This window comes from Leptonychotes weddellii, chromosome 13, assembly GCF_054177405.1.
Source record: "Leptonychotes weddellii isolate Sample4059 chromosome 13, ASM5417740v2, whole genome shotgun sequence".
NCBI lineage: Eukaryota > Metazoa > Chordata > Mammalia > Carnivora > Phocidae > Leptonychotes > Leptonychotes weddellii.
In genome coordinates, this window is record NC_138381.1 from 34,138,991 (window position 1) to 34,155,543 (window position 16,553).

General features: G+C 44.0%; 1 protein-coding gene and 1 long non-coding RNA gene across 5 annotated transcripts in view; one reads left to right on the forward strand and one right to left on the reverse strand.

The window, feature by feature from the left end:
- The window catches only part of LOC115944754 (uncharacterized), an 80,312-nt gene extending 78,088 nt beyond the window's left edge, over positions 1-2,224 (reverse strand). For 2 of the 4 annotated variants that reach the window (XR_014139637.1, XR_014139636.1), the window contains exon 1: positions 2,079-2,221. This is a non-coding gene — a long non-coding RNA (uncharacterized LOC115944754). Of the gene's footprint in view, positions 1-2,078 lie in introns of all 4 variants that reach the window. The other 2 variants (XR_014139638.1, XR_014139635.1) reach the window with 2 other exon arrangements.
- ZNF396 (zinc finger protein 396) lies at positions 1,626-12,644 on the forward strand. The gene is made up of 5 exons (XM_031040879.2): positions 1,626-1,719; positions 2,550-2,651; positions 4,491-4,912; positions 5,404-5,545; positions 10,052-12,644. The coding sequence occupies exons 3-5, from the start codon at positions 4,496-4,498 to the stop codon at positions 10,504-10,506; spliced, it is 1,014 nt and encodes a 337-aa protein (XP_030896739.1). The 5' UTR covers positions 1,626-1,719; positions 2,550-2,651; positions 4,491-4,495; the 3' UTR covers positions 10,507-12,644.
- Positions 12,645-16,553: the final 3,909 nt, after the last annotated feature.

Below are 16,553 nucleotides of genomic sequence, written 5' to 3' on the forward strand. Positions count from 1 at the left end.
CTTTTATGTGTTTTTTTAACTTCAGCTTTGGGAATGATCTGCATATCTAGTGGAATCCAAACCCATCAATTCACTCCTGACCTCTTGCCAAATCCTATGGCTTTTCACAGTTCCTTACTCTCTTTGCAGCTTTCAACTGTTGTCCATTTTCTCCTTCAACTACCTTCTATGATTTCACACCATTGTCAAGCATCGACCGCTCTTGTTTCAGATGCCTCGTTGCCTTGATTAAATTAACCTACCTACCATCAGAGTAAACACATTCTCGTCTGCACTTTTGGGCTATCTTGCTATTTGTGTTAGCAGCTGCCTCAACAAAAAATCTTATCCTGTGAAAGTCCCCTATTGATGCAAGAATTTCTTCAAATTTAAAGTCCTGGTAGATTAATTAAGATACAAGTTTCTCCCCTAACCCTCTAGGTCTGGGGGCACCTGGGTGGCTCAGTCGTTAAGCATCTGCCTTCGGCTCAGGTCATGATCCCAGGGTCCTGGGATCAAGCCCCACATCGGGCTCCCTGCTCCGCAGGAAGCCTGCTTCTCCCTCTCCCACTCCCCCTACTTGTGTTCCCGCTCTGTCTCTCTGTCAAATAAATACATAAAATCTTAAAAACAAACAAACAAACAAACCCTCTAGGTCTGGTATAGACAGAATAAAGCAGCCTCTTCTCCCTTTATTTCAGACTCCAGTATTGGCATACTTTTTGCGGGGAGAGATCATGCCCAGGGTTTTTTTCCTGTTATTGTTTTTTTTTTTTAAAGATTTTATTTATTTATTTGAGAGAGAGAGAATGAGAGAGAGCACATGAGAGGGGTTAGGGTCAGAGGGAGAAGCAGACTCCCTGCTGAGCAGGGAGCCCGATGCGGGACTCGATCCAGGGACTCCAGGATCATGACCTGAGCCGAAGGAAGTCGCCTAACCAACTGAGCCACCCAGGCGCCCCTTTTTCCTGTTATTGTTGTTTATTAATTAGCAAGTTGTTTTTAAGCATCCTCCGTTCTCTTCCTAATTCCCTACTTCCCTCCACAAGTACATTTTCCAAGAGTCCCTATGGAAAGTGATTGGAAGAGGAAGCCAATATGTGGGGTCGTGGCCTTGTAGCTCATTTAGCCCCAAATTTATTCTTAAATTTACTTAAGATTATCTGAGGGAAAAAAAATATATGCCAAAATACGTGTGCAGGTGGATTCTCACCTTTTTAAGGGCCATCAGGTTCTCCTGTGAAAGCGTGCGGCAGGGGTGAGGGGGTCAAACCTGTTCCTTAAAACAGCACTATTTGAAGCAAAACCCCAGTGGCGCGGTATTAGAGGCAAGTTGTACTTAAAGGTAGAAAGTGCAGGAGTCTTCCCTCTCTGTGATCGTGGGCAAGTCACGAAACTTTGGGGCTTATTTCTTGTAAACTGGGAATAACCTTACGGGGTTATTGAGAGAGTAAATGGAATAACCTAAGTAGAAGCACTATGAGAAACAACAACGCCGGTTTATGTGAACAGGGACGCCGAGCAGCCGCATTCCCACCCGTCGGGGTTATCCCCCTCCCCTAACTCTGGGGCCGCGTCACACTGAAAGCCGGCGGCGGTGGCGGCGGCTCGACTCCATGGCAACCGCTGCTCCATCCCGGGCGGGCCCCCAACCCGGCCACGGGGACCGGAAGCAGCTTCCAATCCGGCGCTTCCCCGGCGTCTTCCGGATAACGCGGGGTCGCTCTTCCCGGTCGGGAGGTGAGAATCGAGGCCTCTTCTGAGCCCCTAGGCCGCGGGGAGAAGCGTCCCCACGAGGCCTCTTCTGAGCCCCTAGGGCCGCGGGGAGAAGCGTCCCCACCCGGGGGTGGGAGGAGGCGGCCACGCACCCCGCCACCACCGCGAAGCAGCCTTCCCGGCTCCTCCCTCCGCGCCCGCCCTCTTTATACCCGCCCCGACTCCTGTCGCCCCCTGGCGCTTCCCGCGGCTCCTACCTGGTCTCGCACCTCCTTGCCCCTCACCGCGCGTCCGCGCGCCCCTCCCTTCGTTCTCCCCGCGCAGCCCCGCGGCGCCTGCCGCCGCAGCCGAACCCGCTCGGCTCCCAGCGGGCGCGCGCTCACCTGCGCTCGGCGCAGCGTCCCCAGCGCCCGCGTGCCGCCCGCAGTCTCGCGGAGCCGGGACCCGCGCGGGAGGGGCGCTGGCGGGGCGGGGCGGGGCAGGTGGGCGACGCGTCCGAGGGCCCTCGGGCGCCAGCTCTCCGCGAGCCGGCCCGCTGGAGGAGGGATTTTGGAGTGAGAGTCGGCCCTCTGCGGAAGGCCCCGGATTCGGGGCTCTCAGCGAAGCCTCCGCTCCAGGGAGCCGGTTCGTTATCAGCTCGCGTGCGGTGTTGGGGGTTCGGGCTCCCCGTCTCCTGTGTAGCGCCGAGAGCTGTTGTGCAGGCGGCACGTGTCGGCGGCTGGTGCTGAAGAGGCAGAGCGCGCCCCGGCCGGCCCTCTCTCTCCGTGACTTCCAGAGGCTTAATTTAGGGTCCCTCAATGTAACGCCCCCAAACGGCTTCCAAACTCATGGCCTCAACCCTTCCCGCCGCTCAGGTCTCGACCCTAGAGTCTGTCCCGGCCCAATATCGTCCGGTCTGCTGCTCCTTCTCTGCCCTGGGACCCGGCCTCCGGCCTCTTGACCACGCAGCACCGTGGGTAAGTGGATGGCCTGGATTCAGACCCCAGCCCTGCCCCTTTGCCCGTGGTCACGCTACCTGAGCTTGCCTTGTTAGGTTCCTCATCTACAACGCGGGCATGAAAATAACCATACAGGGCTTTTGAGAGGTTTTAAGTAAGTTTATATTTAAGGTGCTGATAACAGTGCGTGGTAAATTATCTGTGTGTCATTTGTTATCACTTGCTACATTGCAATCACTTTTGTATCATTTATTTGGTAACATTGTTGTCTCTTAATATAAGCTTTAAGGAGCCACAGGCTTTGTTCAGGTCACTCTATCTTTGGTGCCTAAGACAGCGCTTGATGAAGTGGCGGGGGAGGGGAATGGTAGATTGCCTAAAGAGGAAAAACAGGGGCACATTTAAGATTTCTTAATTAGCCATCAGTTACCAGTGATGCATATACTAAAATGGTGCTACAAGTGTCTTTCTAACCTCTTTCTGCTATGACATTTGGGGAAATTGCTGCTCTCATACAACACTCTGTTGTTGTTTACATTGTCGATTGATAAACAATCTTTTCTGTAATTCATTTGATAATACATAGAAATCCATTTGCCACTCTCCTTTGAACCCAGTTAAGCCAAGTCCTTGGGATATCCTTGAATAACTTGGGGAAAAAGAATATATTCCTGAAAATGTGCCTTCCAGCATTATTTATGATAGTAAAAATTAGGAACAACCTAAATATTCTATGATAAAGGTAAATAATAAAGATGTTATGGATCAGAAGCGGAAGTGAATATGAATTAATGGAAGCACATTAAGATGGAGGAATATGCAATTACTTTTTCTTTTGAATGGTTCCTTTACTGTCAAAATAGTATTGTTTTAATACTACTTGATAGTATTAAACCTAATGTCATATTTAATACTGTTTAATAGTAAACGTTGAAAAAATCCACACAAACTACTTCTCTCATGAGACTATTTCTTAGCACTCTTTGCAGCAGGCTAGAAAAAAAATTAATTGGCTCTTTGAGCCTGCCCCAGAGTCATAATTTTTCTTGAGCTTCCCTTATTTCTGCTCTCCAGGAGTTCCTGCACAATCCTGGCTGATCCCTTATTGTGATACTTAGTCAGCCTCGTGTGCATGATTTGCAGAATAGTGTGCATGATTTGCAGAATAAATTGGGAATTACTCATGCATATGAATTAATGCATCTTAGCTCTTAGATTCTCTTAAGGAAGTATTCTTTGAAAGTGTGGTTTATTTATTTTTTGTTTTGTTTTGTTTTAAAGATTTTATTTATTCATTTGACAGAGATAGATACAGTGAGAGAGGGAACACAAGCATGGGGAGCGGGAGAGGGAGAAGCAGGCTTCCCGCGGAGCAGGAAGCCCGATGCGGGGCTCGATCCCAGAACCCTGGGATCATGACCTGAGCCGAAGCCAGACACTTAACGACTGAGCCACCAGGTGCCCCGAAAGCGTGGTTTATACTAAGATTAAGGGCAATACTTGCCGTATAGTCTGTTTCTAATCTTAGATGTATTGTTCTAAGAAACATTTCTCCATGTCATGTTCCCACTTGTTTGTTTTTCTTTTTTTTTTTTTTAAGATTTTATTTATTTATTTGACAGAGAGAAAGAGACAGTGAGAGAGGGAACACAAGAAGGGGGAGTGTGACAGGGAGAAGCAGGCTTCCGCTGAGCAGGAAGCCCAGGACCCTGGGATCATGACCTGAGGCGAAGGCAGAGGCTTAAGGACTGAGCCACCCAGGCGCCCCCCCCACTTGTTTCTTTAATCATATTTAAGGAGTGTCCTTAAGGAAAACTTCACCTTCTTGAAGATTAAAGCCTACTTCTCTGTTCCCAGTCCGAATGTCTGCAAAGCTGAGCAAGTCATCACTCCTTCCACAAACTGCAGAGGAGTCTGACAGCATTCTGATAGTGAAGATGGAAGAGGAAGAGCAGGCCTGTGATCTGGACTCCAGCCTCCCCTGGAGCCGCTCCTGCAGCCCAGAGACCTTCCGCCAGCGTTTCAGGCAGTTTGGCTGCTCTGATTCCGCGGGGCCCCGGGAGGCCCTGAGCCGGCTCCGGGAGCTTTGCCATCAGTGGCTGAGGCCGGCGGTGAACTCCAAGGAGCAGATCCTGGAGCTGCTGGTGCTGGAGCAGTTTCTGAGCATCCTGCCTGAGGAGCTGCAGATTTGGGTTCAGCAACATAGTCCAAAAAGTGGCGAGGAAGCTGTGACCCTGTTGGAAGAGCTGGAGAAAGAATTTGATGAGCCAACTGAGCAGGTAAAAAGGCATCTGGTGGGGGTGAGTGACCAGGTTGAGTTCGGAGCTCTGGGGCATCGCTGGGAGTAGAGCTTTCAAACTGTACTCCTACTCAGCACACTAAACACGTAGGGTAGTGAATGTCCTCCTGCCTGTGCCGGAAAACAGAGTGTGGCTCTGCTTTCTTCCTCCCTTTTCCTGAATCCCAGGATATTTTTCTGTGTAGTTTCTTCTCTATTATTTTTTTTATTTTATATTTTTTTAAGATTTTATTTATTTGTTAGAGAGAGAGCCCAAGCAGGGGGAGTGACCGAGGGAGAGGGAGAAGCAGACTCTCTGCCGAGCAGGGAGCCTGATGCAGGGCTCGATCCGAGGACCCCGGGCTCATGACCTGAGCCGAAGGCAGACACTTAAGCCAGAGCCACCCAGGCGCCCTTTCTTCTCTATTATTTTATCCCAAAGTCCCAACAAGATTCCCTTCTTCAGTCTCAGTTATACCTAACTGCTTCCAGGTCTTTTTTGGACAAAGTGAGGACATGCCTGAAGAGAAGCTGATAGCCAGGGAAATCACTCAGGAGCCCCCACGTAGCCGGATCAAGCCCGGAAAGCAGCCGCTGCCATGGGCATCCCCAGAGTTTCGCTCAAGACAAAAAGGTGAGGGGCGGGATTCAGTTCATGGTGGGGACAAAGGTGGCCTCTCAGCCCACCACACACGTCTCAGCTGCTTTCGGCAAGCGGTCTCAAATCTCCCCTCCTGCCTCCTCTTCACCGTGGGGACTTCCACCATTAGATGTTGTGCTAATGATCATTCTCGGTGTTTTGTTCTTGTTTTTTTCCCAGAGAGTCTTATGATATCTTTCAGATTTTTAAATCCTTGACATCATCTCCATGGGGATTTTCAAACCTTTTTTGAAGAAGCATGACCCTTGGGGCGCTTGGGTGGCTCAGTCGTTAAACGTCTGCCTTCAGCTCAGGTCCTGCTCCCTGTGTCCTGGGATCGAGCCCCACATTGGGCTCCCTGCTCAGTGGGGAGTCTGCTTCTCCCACTTCCTCTGCCCCTCTCTCTGTGTGTGCTCGTGCTCTCTCTCTCTCAAATAAATAAATAAAATCTTTTTTTAATTTTTTTAAATTTATTTATTTGAGAGAGAGAGAAATAGCATGAGAGGGGAGAGGGTCAAAGGGAGAAGTAGGATCCCTGCTGAGCCTGGAGCCCGATGCGGGGCTGGATCCCAGGACTCCGGGATCATGACCTGAGCCGAAGGCAGTCGCTTAACCGACTGAGCCAACCCAGGCGCCCAATAAGTAAATAAAATCTTTAAAAAAAAAATAAGAAAGCATGGCCCTTTTCTGAAATGAAATGTTGCCTGGAGTCCCAGTATATAAAACAGATGAAAGCACAGCTACTGACGCAGGAACAAGCAGCGTCCATCCACAAGGGCTCCAACTTGGCCTGTCCCCCCTGAGGGACCCCAGAGTCACAGTCTAAAGACCACTAGTCTACCTCCTCATTTTCTGTCTAGCTTCTTGCTTGGTTACTGGTGGCATCCAGTGTTAAAATCACCATACTGCTGCTAAGATGACTTTACCCTCACACCCTAAACTGATCTCTGTTGCTGCCTGCATCACTTTTTACAAAAGTGCTCCAAAATGGCTGCACGGCAACCTGTTCTTCTGTTGCAGATACTCAGAAGGTAAGTGCTGTGGGACAAAAGCAAAGCAGAATAAGGGGAATAGGTTTTACTAAACAAAGTAGGGACAGAGTCTTATTTAATAAAGTGGCGGAGAAAGCCTCTTTGATGAGCGACATTTGAGCAGAGACCTTCCTTCTAGATGATCATGCTGGATAAAATGGGAGTCAGAAATGAAGAGGGAAACCCCACTTGGGAGGATCTCCCCTTCTCCCCCCAGCACGGCTTCCATATTCCACAGGGCAAGGTTAGAGTTTTTCCAAGGTACTTTTTTTTTTTTAATTAATTTTATTTTATTATGTTAGTCACCATACATTACATCATTAGTTTTTGATGTAAGGTACTTTTGATAAGAAAATATAGGAAAAACAAAATACAAAAATTTAGAGACTTAGAAAGTATTTCTCTTAATTGACAAGTACCTGCTCCCAAGAGGCTTGTACCAGGCACTTGACACTTCCAGTCTAGCAGTTGTCTTGGCTTAACTGAGAGAGAAATGAAAGTCTTGTCACACTGCATCAGGATCAGGAGGGAACCACCCCTACCTCAGCAGCTTTTTCTGGTAGTGACAACAAAAGTAATCAGCCTCAAAGCCAGGTCTTGGGACCCCAGGGTTGACAAGAACTACGTTCTGCCTCTGAATGTCCTCACAGAGGCCTTTCTTACATTTTTTATTTTGTTTTATTTTTTACATTTTATTTTTTTCACCATGATGACTGTACTCTTTAATCCCCATCCCCTATTTCCCCTATCCCCCCACTTCCCTACCCGGTAACTGATGGTCTGGTAACCATCAGTTTGTTCTCTGTAGTTAAGAGTCTGTTTCTTGGTTTGTCTCTCTCTCTTTTTTTTCCCCTTTATTCATTTGTTTCTTAAATTCCACATGTGAGTGAAATCATATGGTATTTGTCTTTCTCAGACTGACTTATTTCACTTCCCATAATACTCTCTAGCTTCATCCATGTCATTGCAAATGGCAAGATCTCATTCTTTTTTATGGCTGAGTAATATTCCTGTGTGTGTGTGTGTGTGTGTGTGTGTACACACACATCACATCTTCTTCCTCCATTCATCTATAGATGGACACTTGGGCTGCTTCCATAGTTTGGCTACTGTAAATAATGCTGCTATAAAATAGGGGGTGCGTGTATCCCTTTGAATTAGTGTTTTTGTATTTGTTGGGTAGATAACCAGTAGTGCAATTCCTGGATTATAGAGTAATTCTATTTTTAATTTTTTGAGGAACCCTCATACTGTTTTCCACAGTGGCTGCAGCAGTTTGCATTCCCACCAACAGTGCAAGAGAGTTCCTTTGTCTCCACATCTTCACTAACACTTTTTCTTGTGTTTTTGATTTTAGCCATTCTTACAAGTGTGAGATTGTATCTCACTGTAGTTTTGATTTGTATTTCCCTGATGATGGGTAATGTTAAGCATCTTTTCATGTGTGTTGGCCATCTATATGTCTTCTTTGGAGAAATGTCTGTTCTTGTCTTCTGCTCATTTTTAAATTGGATTATCTGTTTTTTGGGTGTTGAGTTGTGTAAGTTCTTAATATATTTTGGATCCTAACCCTTTATCAGATATGTAATTTGCAAATATCTTCTGCCATTCAGTAGGTTGCCATTTAGTTTTGTGGATTGTTTCCTTTGCTGTGCAGAAACTTTTTATTTGATGTACTTCCAGTAGTTTATTTTTGGTTTTGTTTCCCTTGCCTCAGGAGACATATCTAGAAAAATGTTGCTATGGCTGATGTCAGAGAGATTACTGCCTTTGTTCTCTTCAAGGATTTTTATGTTTTCAGGTCTCACATGTAGGTCTTTAATACATTTTTGAGTTTATGTTTGTGTATGATGTAAGAAACTGGTCCAGTATCATTCTTTTGCATGTAGCTGTCCAGTTTTCCCAACACTTTGTTGAAGAGGCTGTCCTTTTCCCATTGTATATTCATTCCTCCTTTGTTGAAGATTAATTTACCATAAAAGTATAGGTTTATTTCTGGGTTTTCTGTCCTCTCTCATTGATATATGTGTTTATTTTTGTGCCAGTACCATACTGTTTTAATTACTGTCACTTTGTAATATAACCTGAAATCTGGAATTGTGATACCTCAAGTTTTGTTTTTCTTTTTCAAGATTGCTTTGGCTATTTAAGGTCTTTCATGGTTCCATACAAATTTTAGGATTGTTCTAGTTCTGTGAAAATTGCTGTTGGTATTTTGATAGGGATTGCATTAAGTCTGTAAATTGCTTTGGGTAGAATAGACATTTTAACAATGTTTGTTCTTCCAACCCATGAGCATGGACTGTCTTTCCATTTCTTTGCATTGTCTTGAATTTCTTTCATCAGTGTTTTATAGTTTTCAGAGTACAGGTCTTCCACATCTTTGGTTAAATTTATTCCTAGATCTTTTATTGTTTTTGGTTCAGTTGTAAATGAGATTGCTTTCTTAATTTCACTTTCTGCTGCTTCATTATTAGTGTATAGGAATGCAGCAGATTTCTGTACATTGATTTGTATCCTGTGACTTTACTGAATTCATGTATCAGTTCTAATAGTTTTTTTGGTGGAGTCTTTAGAGTTTTCTAGATAAAGTATCAGTCATATGCAAATAGTGAGAGTTTTACTTCTTCCTTACCAACTTGGAGCCTTTTATTTCTTTATGTTGTCTGACTGCTCTGGCTAAGACTTCAGTACTTTGTTGAATAAAAGTGGCGAGAGTAGACATCCTTGGATTTTGATGGTAGGGACCAGACATTGAAGTCACTTTGGAATTTGAGCTATCAGAAATGAATTTGAGACAGAATCCTTACCATTTACAAAATGATTTCTGTTTACACCAGTAACAATGCCATTCAGCTAGTACTATAAAATACATATAAGAGTAGAGGTTTTTTGTAAATGGGTACTCTGCTACCCTTGATTTATTTGAGATGTCAGTTATCCTAATCTATAATCCTCCCCCTTTCCCCCCTAATTTGTATTTCTGACCATATTTCCATATTCATTCTTGACCCCTTGGCTTTCTTCATTTCATTTATCATTATTAAACTTTTATTTATTGACCTTCATACTGAGTCTTGTTTATTACTACCCACTGCCACATCTGGCTCCTCTCCATCGGTTGCTTCTCTGCTTCTCCCATAATTCCTCACCCTCTAGTCCCTTTTCTTCCAGATATTTTTTTCAGTCTCTGATATAGCTTTTTACTCTACTCACCATTCTACCTTTTGCATGGAGCTTTTCGTCTTTATAGTTGACTGTCTCCTCAATATATAAATCTTTCCTTTTTGCCTTATGATCTTCTCAATGTTTTGTGACTTCCTGTCCCCATCTTCCACATCGTGGTGCTATTTTATAAACATGCTAGCCAATAAATAATCCATATATATTTCCTTTGGATCATTCTATTTGCCTTTCTTTCTTTCTGAACAGGGAACTGGTGACATTGCTTTTCTGTGTATTATTTCAGCTAAAGACCCGAAAACTATAAATGTGAATTCAGCTTTGACGCAAAAGACTTCTCCAGGCATGGAGCTGCATTACACCGTTTCTAACACCCTTCCTGTGGATGCTCCCCAGAGTTGCACGTATAGAAGAGGCAGTGAACAAGATGGCAAGTTTGAAAGAAGACAGAGAAACCCTTTTGGAAAAAAACAACACAAGTGTGATGAATGTGGCAAAGTGTTCAGTCAGAGCTCAGCCCTTATCCTCCATCAGAGAATCCACAGTGGGGAGAAACCTTACGCATGTGGCGTGTGCGCAAAGGCTTTCAGCCGGAGTGCCGTCCTGATTCAGCATCGAAGAACGCACACTGGGGAAAAACCCTACAAGTGTCATGAATGTGGCAAAGCCTTTAGTCAGAGCTCAAATCTTCTCAGACATAGGAAAAGACACACGAAAGAAAAAGTCCCATCAGTGTTGTAAGGGAATCAAAGCGTTTGTTCAGAGCTTTTTCAGCAGGAGAAGACACAAAGCACAAACACTCCTTTAGTATTTCATTGGGCACTAGTTTGCTTTCAAAAGTCATAAAAGCTACAGGAGAGAATGTAAAATATCTTCTGTCAACGTTGTTTGCTCTTCTGCTTATCAATACAGTGTCAATTCAGATGTTTGAGATTTTTGTGAAAGCTTAATTCGGATTTCCATCCCTAGGGCAGCTCTTGAACAGACATTCTCAAACATGTTCTATTTCCATTACTAACACAAATAATGAACTAGTACATTTCTTTTTAGACAAATTTTCCCTGTTGAGAAGGAATGTGTGAGTTACTCAGGATTAAAATAAGTATTTTCCCCCATTCCATAACTTGAGCATTGGAGTTCCCAGACCAAAGATTAGAGCATTTAAAAAATTTGTACCATTTGTTTTTTGTTACCAGACTCAAAATATGAGAATAGGATTGAGGAGGCCCAAAAGAATGTGTACCTTCAGACCAAGGCTGAAATGTCCAGAGTCATTGTTAGGGGGTAGATGAGTAAAGGCATTTAATCTCTTACGAAAATTCACAAAAGCCTACACTATTGATGATACTAAGTAGTCTTTTTTTTTTTTTAAAGACTTATTTTGAGAGAGAGAGTATGTGAGTGGGGAGAGGGGCAGAGGCAGAGAGATTCTCAAGCTGACTCCCCTGCTGAGCGAGGAGCCCACAACCCTGAGATCATGACCTGAGCCAAAATCAAGAGTCAGATGCCTAACCAAATGAGCCACCCAGGCGCCCGCTAAGTAGTTTTCTATGTAGGAAAAAAAAAATCTTTACAATGTAATCTGGAAATAATTCAGTGAAAACAGCAAGATGGCTCTACACGTCTTAGGTAAGGGCATAAACATAAGGAATGTTATAATAAACAGGGCTATCTATGGGTGCTTGTATAAAGTTCATGATCATGTTAAAATGAAAAGAGGGACGCCTGGGTGGCTCAGTCGTTAAGCATCTGCCTTCAGCTCAGGTCATGATCCCAGGGTCCTGGGATCGAGTCCCTCATCGGACTCCTTGCAAAGCGGGGAGTCTGGTTCTCCCTCTCCCACTCCCCCTGCTTGTGTTACCTCTCTCGCTGTGTCTCTCTGTCAAATAAATAAAATCTTAAAAAAAAATGAAAAAAGGGAGGTGAAGAAAGACTGTCCAAATAAGACTGATAGAACACGAATATGAGCAAGTGTGGTCTATAATGGAGAAGTGTGCCACAGCTCACATGGAGAAGGAAACCCTTAACCAGCTGACAGCTCTCCTTCAGTGTTCTTCAAGGCCCCTTTTCTGGCATAAATCAGCTGTGAGCATATTTCAGGCATCTCAAGACAACCATTTTCAGGGTCTTATGCATTCTCAGTAAGGTTTGTTTCTAGACAAGCTGTCAAGACACCAGCCCCTGTGTTTTGACACTCTTGTACAAAATTTCTAAAGTTTAGTTTGAAGAGTCCGCTGAGTTTTGCCCATATTTAAGTTAGTCAGATTTCCTGTTTAAAATGACTGACTTATATGTTATTGCAATTATTCTGACAGTATACAACATGATGTTCCCTTTTCTAGGGATTCTTGATAAAACTGTGTTACAAGAATACCTGCATTAAAATGTGTTCTGTGGTGCCACAGTTACCCAATATGAAAGCAAACATTAGAAATGAAAGTCCTTGGGAGAAGGGAAGAGGGGGCTTATAGTGAACTTTGGGATCCTTGTGAAGTATAAACATTGTATTATCAGAAAACCTAACCACATCTAGTGCTTAGAGTAACTGCGGAAACAATTATGGGATTACTGTGCTCTACTTAGAATATTGATAATGTAAGAATGGTAAGGGGAGAAGTGAATGTAAATTGTAATTACAGAGTTTTCTGATAGCGATTATACTTTGTAGCTCTAGTGAATGTTAATATATAGAGGGTTTTGTATATTTTCAGTTATTAAAAGTGTAGGTATCTTTGGGTTCATTCTCTTTGTAATTAAAGGAACAAGCCATCTATGAAAGCAGCAAATGCCTCAGATATGTGTATTGTGAATTATTGCTTAATTATGGAAAGACAGAGTTTCTTGTTACTATGAATAAAATGACAGAATCTCAAATCAGGCATTCTGAGGGAAGTTGTCTTCACTTCGTGCTGCCATAAACCTTAAGAGATTGCATTCTTTGCATTGTGAATAATCTGAATTTCTCCTGCAGAAGGTGGTGTGAGTCATATCATCTAAGTACATGACAAAATCTTTAAAGGGTATTGCTGTGTCCTGGGAGTTAATCATGAACTTACATAGGTCTCCTAATGCTAGTTCATTCAAATGGAGATTTACCAGGACTTGGGCTAACCTTGATTTTAAAAATTAGTAGGATGTTAGCACCCGCATTAGATTAATTTCCATAGAGTGTAAATACTCCCAAATGAAATTGATATTTTTATGAATTTCACTTCATCTTGGCCTTTAGTATTAGCTATAATCCTATGTTCCCTCTTTACCTCTGTCTCATTCTCTTCAGAGACCAGATCACATGTTGGTCACTGCCCTTAAACCTTCCTGTATTGGGAATGCTTCTGGATGCAAAATCCACCTGTGGTGGTTTAAACAAGTAAGGCTTTGTAACCAGAGATCTGGAGGTGAGTTGCTGCTGACTGTCAGTCAGCAGGTGGACAACGGCTGATCTGGATGTGGTCTCTGCCCTTCTTTTGGCCTTTCCCTCATGTTTATTTTCTCAGACAGGCAAGAGAGCTTCCCAGCTCCAGGAATGACATCCAGGGCCAAGTCAGAAAGAAAGAGGAATTGGAGCTCCAGCCATGGCCATCTCCTTTGCTAGGAAAAGTAAAAGCTTTCCACGAAACTCCAACAAAATTCTGCTTATGTTTCCTTGTTGCAAATGTGTTTGGTAAAGCATGAGTTTTCGACCTCTAGAGGGAAAACGGCAGGGCAGGTGGGTTTTGGCAATGACATTGGGTCAACCAACAGTGTTTGCCACACTCCTTGGCCACCGCCCTTTTCATGGGCAGATGGCTGATTTTGCCTCCTGAATTATGGGAAAGAAACGAGATAACTTACAACCTCCTGTCATCAAATTTGCCAACCTATCTACACCTCACCCATCATTTCCCCTCTGAATAGAAGAGGTGTCTCTCTGGTCCCTCACCATTCCTTCCCACTTCTGAAGGACCTTGGCTGCCATTATCCCTCTCCTATTTCTTCATCCTTTGCCCTCCTTGAGGATGCATCTCTGAACATTTAAATATGGTGATGTCACTGGCCCTCTGACTCTATAGTTTTCTAGCGTATCTTTACAAAATTTGAGCTGGTAGCTGATCCCCCAAGTGAGGGGGAACAAAATGGCCCTAGCTTTGACTTCTTCATATGCCTCCATTTCTTTCAACCTCCAGTCTTTCAAAAACATACATTTGATCATGTCCCTTCCTTGCTCAAAACATAGGCTTTCCATTGCTTTTAATATAAAGTTAACGCTTACACAAAGTTTTGAGGCTTTTTGTGATCTGACCACAGCTTACCACTTCAGCTTTATCTCTTGCCATTGCATCCTTCATACTGTATGCCAAAGCCATTCTGGATTATCAGAAGTTCTCCTGCCTCCAGGCCTTTGCATGGGTTCCTTTGGAACTCTTACCAGCTTCTGCACTTAACTCCTGTGTGTTTTAGCTTAGATGCCACTTCTTTCAGGAAGCGCTCTACCCTAACATGCCAAGAGTAGGTTGGGGACCACTACCACACCCTTCTATTCATTACATAGCAGTCTGTTCTTACTGGTACTACATTTATCACACAAATTATCAAGCTGCAAATATGGCCCCAAGGAAGAGGAGGATGAATGATACTTCGGGATACTTTGGGAAGTCATGAGATAGCAAAAGAAAAAAGTGAAAAAGACCTCCTGCCCCCTGGGAATAATGGTGAGGCAAAGAGAAGGTCAGACACAGGTGTCCCTTTACCTCTGCACCCAATCCCTGCAGAAATGCCAGAGGGGATTGGGAGAGAACTTGAAAGGGGAACGTGATCGGCCCACTTTCTCTTGAGTGCATTGGGAGGGCAATTGCTCAACAGACTTCCTGTTTTCCAACACTGGACTATTCTAAAAATGGCAATGCAGTGTTAGGCAAAGGGCCTCTACCAGCTGACATATGACTTAGAAGATCTATAGCAGTTCTCCATGCTCAGTGGGGACCCTGGAAAAGAACTGATTGCACCAGCTGGAGAGTTGGGACCATTGCACAAAGTAACTTTGTGGATCTTACAGCTAACAGCTGCCGGACCCAGCAGGCCCAGGATCAGCTAGGAGTCTCAGTCACACCTTAGAGGGTGGCTAGAACTGATGTAGAGATGACAAATGAAGGAAAAGATACTGGCCTCCAGCCTAGCCAAAAAAACAAATCACTGATTGCCATAGGTGTGGTGAGCAAGCACCCCGGCCGACCACCTGTGAAGACTAGAGACCAGAACAGAAGGACAGCAAGCCCATCTGAGACCCAGTCCATAGCACCACCTCACCTAGGTGAATGTAAGCCCCCTCCCCAGATATCCAGATGGCAGAAAAAGGGCAGAGCAGGAAATAGCCATGTTAGGGAGTTGAACTGAAAATGGACTGAATAATTACATTCTTTCACCACCCACCCAACAGAGTGGGAATTCAAGAAGCAAAAATATCAGTTATTAAGAAATTAGCACCATTTTCCTTTGCATGTTTGAGAAGAATTGTGATAACTTTTTACCCCACCAAACGGGCACTTATATCTGCTTCTGTGTTGACGCCGCTATTTTATGTTTCTTGAAAGTATGAACTGACCCATTTACTGGTGTTTCTGAAGCATCTGGCACAGTACCTGACCCATAATAGGCACTTAAATACTTGTGGAATAAGGGGCGCCTGGGTGGCTCAGTCAGGTAAGCGTCTGCCTTCAGTTCAGATCATGATGCCACGGTCCTAGGATTGAGCCCCGCATTGGGATCCCTACTCATTGGGAGTCAGCTTCTCCTTCTTCATCTGCCTCTCTCCATGCTCATGCTCTCTCTCTCTCTCTCAAATAAATAAAATCTTTAAAAAAATAGAAAAATAACAAATGTTGGCAAGGATGTGGAGAAATCGAAACACTTGTGCATTGCTGATGGGAATGTAAAATGGTGTAGCCACTGTGGAAACCAATTTGATGGCTCCTCAAAAAGCTGAACATAGAACTACCAAATGATCCAGGGCGCCTGGGTGGCTCAGTTGGTTGGGCGACTGCCTTCAGCTCAGGTCATGGTCCCGGAGTCCTGGGATCGAGTCCCACATCGGGCTCCAAGCTCGGCGGGGAGCCTGCTTCTCCCTCTGACCCTCTCTCCTCTCATGCTGTTTCTCTCTCTCAAATAAATAAATAAATAAAATCTTTAAAAAAAAAAAAAAAAAGAACTACCAAATGATCCAGCAATTCCACTCCTAGGTATATTATCCAAAAGAACTGAAATCAGGGACTCAGACAGATACTTTTACACGCTTGTTCACAGCAGTATTATTCACAATAGCCAAAAGGTGGAAATAACCAAGTTTTCATTAATAGATCAACAGAGAAGCAAAATGAGATATATACATACAATGGATGTCATCTGGCCTTAAAAAGCAATGAAATTCTGATAATTCTACAACGTGGATGAAAGTTGAAAACATTATGCTAAGTAAAATAAGCGAAACACAAAAAGAGAAATATTGTATTATTCCATTTATATAAGGTACCTAGAATGGCAAATTATAGAAACAAAATAGACTAGTGGTTACCAGGGTGGGGGGAAGAGAGGAATGAGGAGTTAATGAGTACAGAGTTTCTTTGTTACAGAAACAGTTCTGGAAATGTGTAGTGTGATGGTTGCACAACATTATGAATGTATTTAATAATACCGAATTACACATTTAAAAATGGTTAAAATGGTATGGGGCGCCTGGGTGGCTCAGTTGGTTAAGCATCGGACTCTTGATTTTGGCTTGGGTCATGATCTTGGGGTCGTGAGATCAAGCCCTG

What these genes read in the sequence shown, in the direction of transcription:
- ZNF396 (XM_031040879.2), top strand. Translation starts at nt 4,496, where the DNA reads ATGTCTGCAAAGCTGAGCAAGTCATCACTCCTTCCACAAACTGCAGAG. An exon ending in TTGATGAGCCAACTGAGCAG is followed by an intron (nt 4,913 to 5,403) that starts GTAAAAAGGCAT and finishes AACTGCTTCCAG; the next exon opens with GTCTTTTTTGGACAAAGTGA. An exon ending in GTTTCGCTCAAGACAAAAAG is followed by an intron (nt 5,546 to 10,051) that starts GTGAGGGGCGGG and finishes GTATTATTTCAG; the next exon opens with CTAAAGACCCGAAAACTATA.